Below are 15,320 nucleotides of genomic sequence, written 5' to 3'. Positions count from 1 at the left end.
GTAAGCGGTTTCTAAGCTTTCTGGTGGGAATACTTAACAGCATAAGTATGTTTCCCCTGGAGACCCTCTCCACCATTTGGTCCAATTTCTTACTCCAAGAACTGAACCAACTCATGATGTAATACTCCAGGGAAAACATTCCTCTCGAAAAAGAGTATCTTCCTAGGGAGAAGTTTGAAGAAAACATCTTAATATTGTTTAAACAGCTTTTGGCACGGTCATACTAGTTGTGCTGCATTCAATACTGAAAGCAGAAAAAAGGTAGGCTAAAAATATGGAAACGGAAAGTTTTAGGGTTTAGTTTAAGACTTCTCAACTCCCAGCCCGGGTCCTGAGCCCTTGCTGATCCTTAGTGGAATGAGAAAAAAAAGACATTTTCAGAAGCAGAGATTTTCCCTGCTAATAAGAGGAACAATTTAAGCCTTTGGCTATCCCGTGTGTCAGCATGAAACCACATATTTAATTCTGCCTACAGCCTTATCATTTTCTTTAACCCTCACACAAAGGTGCGATTCCAAGGCACTTAACACCACAGACAATGGCTTTCTGTGGCTCTATTCAGAGGCGCTATGCCAAGCATTAGAAAAAGTTGCTGGCAGCAATGCTTCCATTTGCCTAACTCACAGTACCTTGCGCACACGTACGTTCCCTGGGCTACCGACTGCTCTGCTTCCCTTTCTGGATGATGGCTCCGAGAACCAGCTTGTCACATTTGTGACTAGGAAGAGCCAAACATCGTTGTATTAAGCAAGAGGAGGAAACACAGGGAAGAGAGGAGCCAGGTAAGCGAGGCAGACCAGAAGGCAGCGGAACACAGAGATGCAGAACTCGGCAAGGGACAATAGACCTTTATCTACCGCCAGAAGCAAGCGGTGGGAGAGATGCAGAAGACAAACACCAGGTGAACGTTGGAGGCTTACATTCCATAGCCTGGGCTATGTTTAGCTACATGTACATTACCTGCTCCTTACATAAACCTTACAAAGCTTTCCTTGCAAAACCATGAGTACTTAAAATTCTTTTTTTCTTGAGGGGAGAGTAAAATGACCTTTTTATTCATCATTAATATTTGTACCCACACAATTACTTTTTCCTCAATAGCACACGTGAGGATACTCAACATGCCCCAGGCACAGTTCAAACGTGAATTCCCTTACAACCTTAATAGATTCGCTTTACTGAATATTATTTACTACCAAAACTCAGCGTTACTGACCTTCTGATCATGGAACTAAGTGCGTTTGTTTGTCCAAACATTTGTATGACACAGGCAGGTTATTTATGACAGTGAAGCATGGCTTCAAAAGTATCTTCAGAATAACTCAGTTGATTTAATGGATGGTGACATTAGATCTGTATTTTTCACCCCCGATGTTACAAGTGCTGGCAAATAAAAGACAAAGAGCAAAGAGACTGAGTAACAACTTAATTCAAGAATAGCACAAAACCAAACCCAGACCACAGAGGACACAAAAAGCCCCATTTGCTGATTCCGAGCTGCTTTAGTTTCCTACATCACTAGGGCTTTCGAAGAATGATCACCATTTGTTCTTGCAATGACTCTTCAGACTTTGAGATCTCTTTAATGATTAAATCATAAGTAAAGCCTTGCTTTTTAAATAATTATGTACTTAAAAATATTAAGAGTTTTGTGTATTATTTATTCAAAGGGATTTTTCCTTGTAGGGTAGGATTGTGAGGAATAAAAGATTTGTTTGCAGGGTGGGGATTGTCTGGGCATGGGGTCTGTTTTGGCAATTTAGTTTTAGTCCTTCACTGTTAAAATATTCAGAGACTAAATGAAGTTACTATCATCAATAAATACAATTGTTCAAGCTATAAAACCTGTTGAACAACATGGAATAAAACCTTGGTTCCACAGTGCAAAGTCTTCACTGAACTGACTGGCAATCTAAAATGCAGCAGTAAGCCTGCACCATAAAGAGGGTGTTTAACTGAACTCAGTGAGGTTGGAAGCCAGTTCGTACAGGCTTCTGTCAAGGTTTTACTGCTAGTTTGCTGGGTCTTTGTGTTTGTAGAATTTTTAGGGTTTTGGTAGACCCTAAACTTTTAAAGCCTTGAATCACAACTATTTATCACCCATCAGGGAGCTACATAAAATGTATTTCCCTTCAGAATGACTATTCTCATAAAAAAACCTAATTTAAAAAAAGACAATTAAGAATATTTTTTTAAATCTACAATATAGCCCAACTAACAGAGATTCCTAAAACTAAATACTATGAACCGCAAAAATTAATGCCACCTGCAAGCTGTAAATATGTGTATTATTTAATTTTTTTCCAAGTATTTTCTTTGGCTGTTAGATTCAGCTGAACAAGGCCTAAAAATTGTCAAACTAAATTCTTGTTTAAGAGTAGAGCTCTAACTACTGCCAGTTTGAGTGAAACACACATCCAGGTTTAGGGAATATGTTTTATTTATTTTGGCTGCAGCACAGGGTCGAACATTTTCCATCCCATCCGAATGCAGTCAAAAAGGTTTTGAAATATTGCACAATAAAAGCCATTCATTATATCTGTCTCCTCTCCCTTCCAAAAACAAAAATGGCTGACCAGCTCCAAATCCGCGCAGGGGGCAGGAAGATGGGAGTCAAGGGGTCACTGGAAGTAACCCAAGACTAACACCAGGTTTTTCAGGTTTGAGTTAGGGAATATGTTCCATGCCCTCATTCCCAGCGCACACCGGTTTTTCTTCTTCCCCTCCAAAGCTTGGTTAAAGTAGTTAATTGCTCTGTTATGCACAATTTACAGGACTTAATTACAAAACTTATACATTAGCCCTCTTGTCTATAAGTCACAGGCACAACTTCATCTTTCCCACCGGGACATGGTGAAATTAGACCTTACCTTATTTCGAGTTGAAACGTTTTGATTTGCACTGTTTACCTCCCAATTTTAAAAACGTGCAATTTGAAGGAATACCCGCTACGCTTTACAGCTTGTTTTTAGATTTATTCCCATTGCTTACCTACCTGTTAGCAGCTTGAAAACGAAATTCCTTTCACTGCCCACTCCTGTTCCTTGTGCTTAAGCTACACTTGACATAGTTCAATGAATTTTTTTTCTCTCTCCATTTTCCTGTACATAGATCTATCAATCCTGTTCTGTTTGCTTCCTCGTGCATAGATCAGCTCATCACTAAAGCCCTTCCAGGTCTAAGTGATCAATGAAAGTGCTACCGGATTCAGAGTAAGGAGGAAGAGAAGAGCACAAACATTTTAGCGCACTTCTAAACAGCAACTAGATGAACACACAGTAGTGACATTCTTATGTAACACTTCGGTGTTTCAGTATCCCTTTTTATTGCCCAATTAGTCAGAAGCAAGAGGAAAAATATGCTGAAGACTAGATGAAGCTTTATGTGCAATTGACTCTTTCAAATTAAATTTTAAAAAAAGCAGAACAATTCTTGCTATTTTCTCTCCCCTACTTACCATGAGTGTCAGGCGGAGAAATCTGCTTTACTTCTGAAAACTCACATGTGAGAAAACTTGGTCATATCATCTCCACTTTTGCAATGTATGTGCATCTTAATTATGGCCAAAATATTGACATATAATAATTCCTGGAAAATACTAACATTTTTCCTTTAAAACTTTCTGAACAATTAAAGTATAAGTATCATTGTTGTTTATGTTTTCAGCTGACGAACATCAAGCAAAGTTCATTCCAACTTCAAATACTCCTCTCTGCTGGTTGTCAGACATTCAGCTAGACAAAAGTCTATCAAAGACTGCACAAAAGTGATATGCAATTACTCTTACTTATTAACACCACCATAACTACTGAGTGGCAAAATAATCAGTCCTTCTAGGACCCACCACTTGTCCTCTACGTCAGTCAGAGCACAATAATTACACGGCAATCTGCTAAACGCGGTTATTGGGCAATGTACTCGGAGCACTAGCTATTACCGTACTTGAAGCCATTTAAAGTCTATACAATACAGCACTTAACATAGCACAGCGCTTCTAAACACAAAGCAATCTTTATAACAACCCTCTAAAGAGGGCTTACAAGAGTCCGGAGAGGAAACCAGAGGAGAAAGAGACTGGCCAACACCACGGATTTATTTAGATGCCTCTATAATAGACAGACTGAGGTGGAGCTCAGTACTGCACAAGGAAAGTCAAAACAGTGACTTCAGTCGAAGGCTACAAGGGCTGGTCTTCACACCCAGAGTCTGCCTCAGCCGACTCCCCGCTCTGACACACTGCGTGGCAACGCTTCACCAAGCAAACAAAAACACGGCTCAGTTTTACCCTGCTGACTTCATGCATTCTTCTGTCCACTGACTTTGCTGTAAATGAACTGCAGGTTGTGTTGGAACGACTGAGCTGATCCGATGTGACAGACCACCATTAACATCTGCTTCAGACAGGGCTGCGGTTACCAGCTGAACACTGGAACCACAAACGCAGAACAGTTCGACACCCGGCTGCACTTGCACACAGTATACCTTTACTTCAGCCCCTGCACCCCAAAGTGCCAACAAAGACAAGAGGGGCCTTCAGAAAGTTCTTCTGTTGATTGAATAGGGATGGTGATGTTGCTGGGCATTCAAAGGTTAACGTTAACTCAGGTTTAGAACAGCAGATCTGAAAGCCCAACAGCGTCGGTCACTCCGCTAGTCGCACTTCTTGTGTAATGGCATGGCCAACAAGTTGCAGGTTACACTATTTCAGGAGTCTACAAAGATTCTCTTCCAAGGAAGAGCAGCGAGTCAAAGGAGATCTGAATGTTTCGAGTACTACGACCATTCTGCTAGCCTTGCACAACAAGCTCTCTCCCAAATTCCCCAGGTCCTTCCCATGCTAAACAGCCCCAGTGTTAGCAGTCCTCCAGCTCCCCTTTCCATGACAGATTCGATCTCAGGTCTTAACTATTAGGCAAGTCCCAAATCACCTCTTGCAACCCTAATCTCTAGCAATCAGAAAACACAGCCAGAAGAGACCTCCAGAGGCCATCCAGGCCCTATCCCTACCCCTAGGAAGGATCATATGTCATTCCTGACAGATATTTGTTTAATCTGTTCTTAAAAGCCTCCAGTGATGGCAATTCCACAACTTCCCAAGGCGATGTATTCCCATGCTCAACTATCTCTGCTGCTGGAACTCTTTCTTAATGTTTAACAGAGACATTTTTCTCCACTTTAAACACATTATTTCTTGTCCCATTCAGTACAGATACAGAAAACAGATTATTATCCCCCTCCCTTACAACAACCTTCTGCATAATTGAAGACTTGTCTCCCCTCAGATCCTCTTCAGATTAAGTCCTGTTAACTACAACCTCTTTATTTCTCTGTGGGTGCCAACCTCACCCTCACACAAGCCATGCAACTGCCAAACATCTGCAACTACCTCCTGACAACCCTCTTCAACTGAGCTGTGCCAGGAGGAAAAGCCAAGCTTTGTTTTCCTCTCCTTACCCTTGCTCTTCTATTTCTGACTTGACTTACACTTCACATCTAAAGAGCACTTTAGCCTATCCACTCGAGAGACCTCAAGGGAGAATTGTCTTCTAGTGCTGCTGTGACTGATGCACAGGACAGCAACGTCACCGAAAGTGTGTCCTAGGCAGCATGTTAGAGGACCCTCTGGTATCATACATACTAGTTCACTGCCTCTTCCTCTAGGACAACTCTTTACTGACCTGACTATTCATGTCTGGTGTTCAGCATCTGACACCCAGTCTCCAAAGGTTTCACTCATCACTAGATTTGTTATCTAAAAGCTCTTAGGTAAACCCTAACATCTCAGCAGCAGCTGTAGTGCTTGTCTGGGTTTGAGAGCGCAGTCCGAGCTGAACACAGTGCAAACGTTTCACTTTGAGATTAATTTCAGTGTGTAGTTCAGTTGCTATTTTGATTTTCATGTTAGAAGTAGCAGCTATTATTACTTTAAATCTCAAGCAGTTTTAGATTTTATCGTTAGCTCGTCACAGATTTTGTACATTATGCTATTGCTTCCAAACTCAGTTCCAGCCATAAGCTCATGTCAGCCTGCCCTCTCCTGGCAAACCCACGTACTGCTATTGCCATAACGGCCCACTGTGACACAAACGCAAGCCCCAAAATAAAACAATGCAGAAACTGTTTGGATAACTTCAGTAATGTTTCTAAAGCAGCATAAGAAGAAAAGCATTTAAGTAGTGAAGTTTCTTTCAAGTTGTCTTAGGAGTTCTTTTGTCTTGGGAAAAACTGATGTTGTTTGTAGAGAAAAGTAATACATGCATAAAAATGAAACTGTTCTGATTGCTTTTAAGCTTTATAAATGCAGCCAAGTACATAAAATATTTTATTCCACATCAATAATGTTAAAAACAAGGTCACAGAAGAGATCATTTTCAACAGAAAGCTATTTCCTCCAAGCTGGCACAGGTATTTCACTATGGCTGAAACCAAACAGTATGAAAAATGAAGGCAATAGCACATGTTTCAGTAGACCACCTACAGTCTTCACTTTTTATTACATTGTTCAAACTAGAAAAATGAGAGGAGTAAGATGACAGCTCAGCTACTGAATAAAATGCACTCTGTTTAGTACACATGCACTGAAGACTGGAAACGTCCGCAAATGAGATATAGCTTTGTGTGATAAATGCTGCACTTTCCTTTCCCAATTTACTTTTTTTAAATTAATGTTATAAAAGTTTTTTTTTTTTAAATGACCAACCTTCACACCAGACAGCGGTTCATTAACTCTTTCTAACATAAAATTTAGTCTTACTTAACCCTACCCCTGCTCATGCCCAGAAGGTAACGCAGTCTTTCCAGAAGATGGTAACAGCTTCCCCACGTTCTGCTCCTCCCCTTCAAGCCAGAAGTGATTTCTTTCTTATTTGCAGAGAATCTCAAGGGGTTTCTCAGGACTTTTTTGAAATCTGGAATAAAATTCATGCAGATTTCAAAAGCAATTCATAAGGAATGATCAAGCACATGGGAAACGACACTTCAAGCAATTCTAGCTGGAAGGGCGTACTTTACAACACCACGGTTTAACTACTGAAGACAACTTCATGTTTTACCTACTTCAATTAAACTTCAAAAATAACAAAATCTTAAGCTTGATTCCTGTTCTTTCCAAGAAAGGAAAAAGCCCTATCAGCAAAATATGGATTACTGTCAACTCCCAACTGCCAAGAATGGAACTTGTCACCAAGACCCTGCTTTCGAACTATGACATTTGTTTCTCTTTTTAGAACAGCTGGAAGTCACACGTTTGCTGACATGTCTCCATTTAGCAGCTTCACCTGGAGCAAGACGGGTTACTGAACACACGCAGCCTAACACCCACGAGTGAGTGTCAAGGGCAAAAATCCCCCAAAACTGTGCAGGTACCATGACCACAAACACTTCTCTGAACACCAGGAATCGCCAGACTGTGACAACACGCAGACGAATGCAGGTGTAAACGTTAGTTCAGTTTTGTGTATTGCCTTACAGCTGTATCTTGCAACAAAACTCAGCAGCCCCTAGAGCAATCCTTCCAGCTGAGAAAAAAAAAAATCTTTACCTTCTTGAAATGACTGAATTTGGTGTCGGAGAGAAAATCAGTCATTTGTCAAGTTTTTCATACTATTAGCAGTGTTTAATTGCTATTGTTTTGTAGCCAGCACTTAAATGTGAAAACATGAAAGAAAGGATCTAGTCTAAAATATAGAGGCGATGTCAAATTCAGTTCATCGTGGCAGAAAAAAATTGTTTATCCTCTTGGTTAGCTGCCAGGACTGTCTACCAGAGCAATGCTCTGAGCCAAGCTAGGCCTTCCACGTAGTTCTATCTTGAGGCATTTTAAGCACCAAGACAAGTAATATCAGTTCTACGTTACCCAGAAAATGAATAAGGAAATAATAAGTAAGGAAATGTAAGTGGGAGAGAGAAGAAAACAGGACTTCAGAGAGAGAACGTAAGAATCTAACACTGACCTTCACTTCAGAACATCAGAGGTAGCTGAAACCTCATTAACGTCACAGTTTCCTTCAAGAGGTATTGCTACTTCTTCACAGAGTTTTCGGTTACTTCTGTCCTTCCTACACACAGAATTTCTCCTTTTCGGGGTTTGAGACCTTGTAGTTTCTTGAGCTGTGGATACACAGCTCCTTCTCCGACTGCATCTTTTGCAAGGACCATCAGCAGGATGAACCGAGCCAGCGTTCTCCTTCCCCAGTGCTGAAAACTGGATGAGATTCTTTCCTCTCCAGTGAACATTCTCAGATTCTCCCAGCATTGTTCTGCTTTTGCAAGCAGGAGTTGGCAGGGGAGGCTTCTCGTGACTCTCACTGGGCACTGGAAACCATGCAAGTCCTTCATGTTCTGTATCTTTATGTAATCTCATGCTGCGTCTCACCATTTTTTCACCACTGTTACTGCTCCTTCTCCTAAAAGGCTCTAAGAGCTGAGGAGAGAAGACTTCTTCTAACATGGAAGAATCTGGAAGACTGTTTCCAGTTATTCCCCATGTTTCAACAGAGTTGGCACTACTGCTTCTTCTTCTTCTTCTTGCTGTACTGTCTCTTATAGAATCTTTTTGTGGACTCCAAGTTCTTTGGGCACCCTCCTGCACACTGGTGTCCTCTTGCTCCTGAAGTTCTAGTCCGGTTAGGCACTCTACCTTATTGAGGGAATTTCCATCTAAGTTCTTGTTTTCTCTCAAGGAACCACTTTCTTTTGCCTCTCTCATACATGCAGTCTCTTTGCCTTGTTGGAAATAGTCAGATGGATCAAAAGCACTCTCTGCATCAGACACAGCATTTGAAAACTGAAAAACAAAAAAAATTTTTTAAAATACAGGCAAAAGGTAATCCACAAAAAAATGGTTTCAAGCAGCTGACAACTAAATAATTGCTCCTATTTTCCCCACCAAGTCTAGTCATTCTCAACCCCCACCCGCCCCACCCAGTGCAGAATCCTGCATATTGGAATCTGCTCCAACGTGAGGCCAAACTTATGTTGCTTGATGCCCTGTTCAGGTGAGTTCTGAGCACCTGCTTCCAAGGACGGAGACCCCATGGCCTCTCCAGGCAGCCTGTTCCAGTGTTTCATCACTCTTAGATGTTTTTCCTTTCCCCAAAATATTACGTTTTCGTAATATTGTTCTTCAAGCACAATGCTGGCTTGTTTTCTAGCAAGATCCTTAAGCATATCGGTTACCTTATGATCCACGTCAGCAGCAGACTTCGGATCACCACAGGACACCTCCAACACTGTCCCACAGGAGCTGCCGGCTTCGACCATGCCCAGGTCCTCAGAGCTTGCACACGTATAAACTGCACAGATGCTTTTCCTTCTCGTTCTTCGAGCCACTGGCTTCTGTGGAACATCACTGCAATCACTGCTGGGTTTGGTATTACCTAAAAATGCATAAAAATAAGAACTAGAACAAACATGTGCTTACTTGACTCTACTTGTGAATGCACAAAAGCTTTTCTGAAATATTACGCAAATGTTTTGTAGTATTTTACTGACATAAAAGTCACCTTCTAAACAATCATTCCAGATAACTAGTGAAAAAACTCCAGGAAGCTCCTGCACATCACTTAACTCTTCACGCCCAACTTAAAGACTATGAAAGTATCAGTATCCAGACAAAGTGCAGAGAGGCTTATTTTTTTTGGTCAGCTTTATACAGGAGTCCAAAAATTTATCCAGTTCGAGATTGTTAATCTCTTAGATCCTCTGGGACTCTACTATTACAGAGGCAATTAAAGAAATGTGTACTGGGCTCTTCACCCACACACACAACTCAGGATAACTACCAGCAGGGGGTTTAGGTACCTGTCGAAATAAAAAATTAGAATAAACAGAAAGAGCAAGGCAAAAAACCCCTAAAAAACCACATTACCTGAAAGAAATTCGTTTGTCTTTGGTGAGTTTTGAGTTGAGTCAAAAGATAAAAACTCCGGAATTTCAGGGATAGGGCTGAGCAGAGGGTTCTTTGAAATTCTTCCCCAATGTGAAGATTTTTTTACTTTTTTCTTTCTTCCTTTCCCACAGCTTGAACGTTTTATTTTCTGAAAAGATTGAGAAGACTGTATAGAGCACAATGGAATTCTAATGATCCTGTACAATATTTTCCAACAAACAAGTGACCCCATTACTGGATTTTGATGGATAACGATCAGTTTGCCTAAAATGAAGGCTCCATTTCTTCTGTCATCTACAAATTAATCTAAAAACTTAAATCAAAGGAGTGAGCTGTCACTTACTTGTTTCTTTTTGGCAGCAGATGCAGTTACATTCTTTTGTCTTTGAAACTTGTTCTCTTTTGGATTTTTAGTATCTTTAGCACTCTTAGGATTTGTGGCTCTTGAGATGCTAAAATCAGTCCTCTCTGAAATGGTGCTACGCTGCTGAGGAACAGGAACATTCAGTGCTTGGGGTGCATGTGTGTGTTTAAAACACTAAAAAACGTGTGCGTTTTGTTTAAAAGCCACTTTCACTTAAAAATGACAATGACCTGCACAAACATGAGGCCATTCCATATGCCTGGATATATGACCCTCACACCTGAGGCTGTAAAAACTCTTACAAGCATCAGAAGGTTTAAAAGACAACAATTCTGTCTGAAGAAGTTTAAAAAAACTCCGAACAATCATCACTGAAGAAACTCACCTTTCTTTTCGTAGAACGAGTTTGTACCATATCAGATCTGGCAGTTTCTGCTATTACAGATGAAGAAAATAAAAATACTGGTTCAGTTTCAACACAAAAAGTTAATCACACTGAGGAAATTATCCACATAATTTCCAACATTATGAACAGTGCGTTTAGTCTACTTAGTCTTGAGTTCTATCAAACGTGGCAAGATAAAAACTTAAGATTGCTTTACAAGACAGAAGAAAACAACCCCTTCCAACTGCTGTTGTTGACTTGCTGTTTTAAAAACATCCGAACGACAATATCGGAGTCGAGACAGTCCAGTTACTTAAAGCAGGAATTCCACCTGGATCAGCCACCTTCAAGGTCAAATAACAGCCAGTCAACCTAAACAACAGGTGAACACCGCAGCTTCTGCGGAGATCTTCAGAAGAAAGCAAGTGCGCTAAAACTTTAGAACAATCAAGACAAATTCCCTGTATAAAAACCAACCAACCCGCCCTGTGTCATTTCTCATTTTTCAGACACAGAGGTGCATTATCTAAAGACAAAAACACAAGCTGGGGTTACCATTGGCATTTTCAATGGGTAAGAGGCCTTGTGCAGAAACAGGTCCCTTCTTCAGCTCTTGAAGAGTCTCACCACATTCCTTTAAAAAAAAAAAGTTAAATCTTTTTGGCAATACACTATACCAGATATACACTGAAAACCATCTGCTCCAGTTGGGGTTGGAACGGCCAGGTGACTTTATTTTTTTTTTCTTAAAGAATGCAGCAGCTCCTTTGCTATCTAAGGCAAAAAAAGACACAGAACCAAAAGTACGTGAAAAAGCCAAGTGAAAAGCATTCCTCGTGCTACCAGTACTCAACTGGAAACACAGCTCTACAGGTCTAACGCAATTTAGAATTCAGAAAGCAAGAGAAAACATTCTCAATGTCATTCTAAAGCTCCAAGCAGACTCTATCAAAATACTTAGCTATTCCTTTTCAAAACCAAGCAGACTGGGGGGAAAAAAACCCCAAAAGACAACAAAAATTGAACATTCACAAAGACTAAGAGGCTGGTTTCACAGTTTAAATAATGAACAAAAAAACTTACATCACTGCACTCCCAGAGGGGCTGGGGTAGTGGTTCTTCAGCGAGACCTGGCTGTGCCAAAGGGCTGTTGCTCTGTGGTCCTGGGTGACAGACTGGCCTTGCTCCTCTGCGCAACGGAGTATGTGCAGGCGAAGTTCTGTGAAGTACTTCTGGGCTTAGAACTTCTCCAGAAATAACTTTTTTCTCCTCTGGCTTTTCAGAGCCAGGTCTGTCAGTTTCCTCTGCTGTAATAAAATACATAGACTGAGCAGGGACTATTCAAGGACTTTTTATGGGCCTTAACCATCTCTTAAAAAACGACCACCCCCCTCCTAAACCAAACCGCAAGATACCACCTTTCCCTGTCCCGTGGATTCAACCAGAGTCTTCACTATGGCTTTACCACAGCATCACGAATTTAGGAAAAAGAAAAGTTTGGTGGGGGATTTTTGTCTTTTTAATAGACGTTATTTTCCTTGGCAACCTTATTTTCCACTTTGTGCAGTAGGATGCCACACATGAGCTACTTCAGTGGTGGTTAATGAATATCATTCTGCAGGTTTACCAGCACCTTATGACCCCACGTAAAGCTCCGCCTATTTAAAAACCCAAAGGGGAATCTGACCTGCTTGTGATGCACAGCTGGAGACTGCAAGAGATTCACGTCCTCCTCCGTCAACTGCATCGTTCGAGTATTCCTATCAAATTTAAGTGACACAACCATCTATTCAACACCATTTCATTAAAATACCGTCCTTGTACGAATCACATGAAATTAACTTCTTCTGTAAGCAAGATTTCATAACCAGTCCTACTGTTTAAAAACCAGCTTGTTTTCTAAATGAAAACAACTCAGCAACACACACATGGATCTTTCCATAACATGAAAGCTTCAAACAAAGCTTCCAAGCCAACCAAACAGCAAACAGCTATCCAGAGACAGTGTTCAATTATTTCGGTGCACATCAATTAGTCAAAAAGTGTCTTTAACCACGGTTCAACTTGCAGTAGTTCAGTAACCACTGCAGAAGTTCATCCTTAGCGTTAGCACCTCACGGTAGCCAGCTAACCAACCTTCCTGCAATCCATTCGCTGCCTCACGGGCGTCTTCTTCAGTATAGATGGTGGGTGGGAGCCGCTCTGCGTGTGTTCGCCGAGTGGGGCGTTCCCCAGCCCCAGCGGGGTGGAAGGTGGTTTGTTTTTATCAAATATTTGCAGGCTCGCTTCTTCTGCAAAACTAACTTTCTTTCTGCTCAGATCTGATACAACATCACTTCCAGTGCCTTCACTGATGTGGTCAGACCTGAGATCTTCAGAGCAAGTAGACAGATATGACAATTAAAGACTGAAGTAAAAATGTGAAGACTTTAATATTAGCAACATGATTACTGTATAAATGTACAAAGCTCCACAGCACCTGTGCATCAACGTTACAGTAAAATCCGTTTCTGATTTTCTGCTATCATTGTGCATTACATTTGTAATTGTAGGTTCCATATTTTTGAGAAATCTACAAGTAAAAAGGGCGCACTGTGTGAAGGAGAAGATCTTCTGCATAAGAATTTCTCTCTCATGCACGTAAATCGGGAAAAAATAAATGTATTCTCTAATGTAGAAAGGGACTCTGTACATTAACATTCCTCTCTCCTTCGCAGGCATAATCTACTCAGCTACACTCTCCCCTGAAAGCGGTCTGACTAGCAAAATTACGAAAAACTCTACACCATTACTCCCAGCCTGTGTCTCAGTTTGAGCTTGCTGTTTCTATCAGAATCAAACTGCAAACACCCCACCCGGGAGGCCCTACCCCACCTTTCAGCTCCTCCCATAAAGGCTACTTCCTCCCTACAAGTTGTGCAGTTTTGTACTTCTTGGCCTAAAGGAAGAGTGGATGTTAAGGTGAATCGCTGACCAGAAATACAGTCAACTTACAAGAGCCTGCTTCCTGGGAAGCACCGTCCACCCGAGACCGGCCAGAGAAGCCAGTCTCCTCCTCAGCTTCGTGTACCGATGGACAAGATGTTTGACTGGCATCTCTCCTGTCCTTCAACGATCTGTTGCTCACGTGTTCAAAAGGACTAACCTGCTAAAACAAGATTAACCTCAGGAGACTTCCACTTTGTATTTGTACTTTGGCATAAAACGAATTCAGAGAAGCAAGTCATGTACTTAATCTGGCTGCAACTTCAGTTCTTTGGTAAAAACTCCTTCTCCTGGCTTCTCCCAGAGACTTGCCTTCCTTCTGCCAGCAGACGGCTATTCCTGGTGTGACCTAAATGGGAAGACTCACCTGTGTAAAAGCTTCTTTTTCCCTGTTGCTTCTCTCCTGGGCGAGGAATTGCATAAGGCTCTCGTGTTCTGGTGTTCCCCGTATTCCAACTGTTGCTCCACGTCTACATTTTAATGATGTTGGAGTCATCTCTGAAACGGGGACAAGAAGAGAATTATTTTGGTAAGAATACCTAAAGCTTTCAAATGGTATTTTTTTCTTTCTAAGAGTGATTTATACTATTTAGGTAAACATCCAAAGTTAGCTGCTCAGCTCAAGAAACCTTCCTGAGCCCAAGCAAATTAACTTCCTAAAAGCAAGTTTGTATTCCATTAAACTACCCTGGGACAAGAGGATCCCCAGAGGTCCCTCTGGGAAGGATGACAGTCATTACGCACTCCAGCCTTACCCATAGAGAGTTCATTAAGCCTTTCTGGAGTCATCCAGAACTCGGCCACTGTTCCAGTCGCAAAATCAACAGGTGTTTGTTTCCCTGATGCTCCACCACCAGGGTTTTCTTCTGCCTTGTCCCTAGTAGGTGTCAAGTAGCATTCACGACCTGAAGACACAGGTCCACTCCCCAGAACATTGTCTTTACAGCTTAAAGGCAAGGTTTGCTCACCAGCCACATTCCCTGCCTGCTGATCAAAACTGCATTCATCAAACAGAGAGCAGACGAGATTCTCCTTGCAGTGCTGCAATTCCCTCGGCAGGCCCTCGGGGCATTTCGGGGTGCATCCCTGCAAGTGCGCCTGGTTCCCACCACTTAAACTCTCCTTCCTGGCCGCCTTTACAACTTTCGATTTGCTCATTCTGCGAATCTTCTGGTCTTTGGACCGACCAGCGAAGGGGGCCTCTTCCTTATCTTCAGTGTATCCGCTCTCATTTTCTTTACCTTCCAGGGGAGCATTTATATTCTTAGATCGTCTGTGCATTGTTCATCATTTATTTAAAGAAATATTTAGTCAGTCTTTGCTCTTCTGTCATTACAGATACCTATTAAATAAATTTAAAAAAAATATTTTAATAGGAATTCAGTAAGAGCAAGAGTTTGCTACCGCTCTCAAACTTCTACCAACTCCGGGTTTTTCCTGGAACAAGCTGTCTAGCAGTATGGTGGAAAGTATTATCTCCAGAAAACTACACAGAAGGTTACGAGCACCACAAAGACATGCACAGCACCATAAACCTGCTGCAGAAGCGTCTCACGAGTAAGGAAATACACGGCTATGAACTTAAACTTCGTGGTAGTACAGAATACACTCAGCACAACCACACTGATCGTTTTGCTGCAAGTGGTGCAACAGGCATTAGCTGTTTAACACTAACTGGAAAATTTAAGACATTAATA

The 15,320-nt window shown here is 41.5% G+C and overlaps 1 protein-coding gene across 1 annotated transcript; it reads right to left on the bottom strand.

Moving 5' to 3' along the window:
- Window positions 1-7,954: 7,954 nt before the first annotated feature.
- Window positions 7,955-14,904, bottom strand: CDCA2 (cell division cycle associated 2). The gene is made up of 12 exons (XM_010139186.1): window positions 14,368-14,904; window positions 13,991-14,119; window positions 13,633-13,786; window positions 12,775-13,010; window positions 12,326-12,398; window positions 11,722-11,942; window positions 11,194-11,272; window positions 10,639-10,688; window positions 10,233-10,373; window positions 9,869-10,037; window positions 9,178-9,377; window positions 7,955-8,785 (listed from the first exon to the last, which is right to left on the bottom strand). The coding sequence occupies exons 1-12, from the start codon at window positions 14,902-14,904 to the stop codon at window positions 7,955-7,957; spliced, it is 2,820 nt and encodes a 939-aa protein (XP_010137488.1).
- Window positions 14,905-15,320: the final 416 nt, after the last annotated feature.

Source organism: Buceros rhinoceros, unplaced genomic scaffold, assembly GCF_000710305.1.
Source record: "Buceros rhinoceros silvestris isolate BGI_N320 unplaced genomic scaffold, ASM71030v1 scaffold47666, whole genome shotgun sequence".
Classification (NCBI taxonomy): Eukaryota; Metazoa; Chordata; class Aves; order Bucerotiformes; family Bucerotidae; genus Buceros; species Buceros rhinoceros.
The sequence above is the reverse complement of the archived record's forward strand: the minus strand, read 5'-3'. Positions and strand labels throughout refer to the sequence as shown.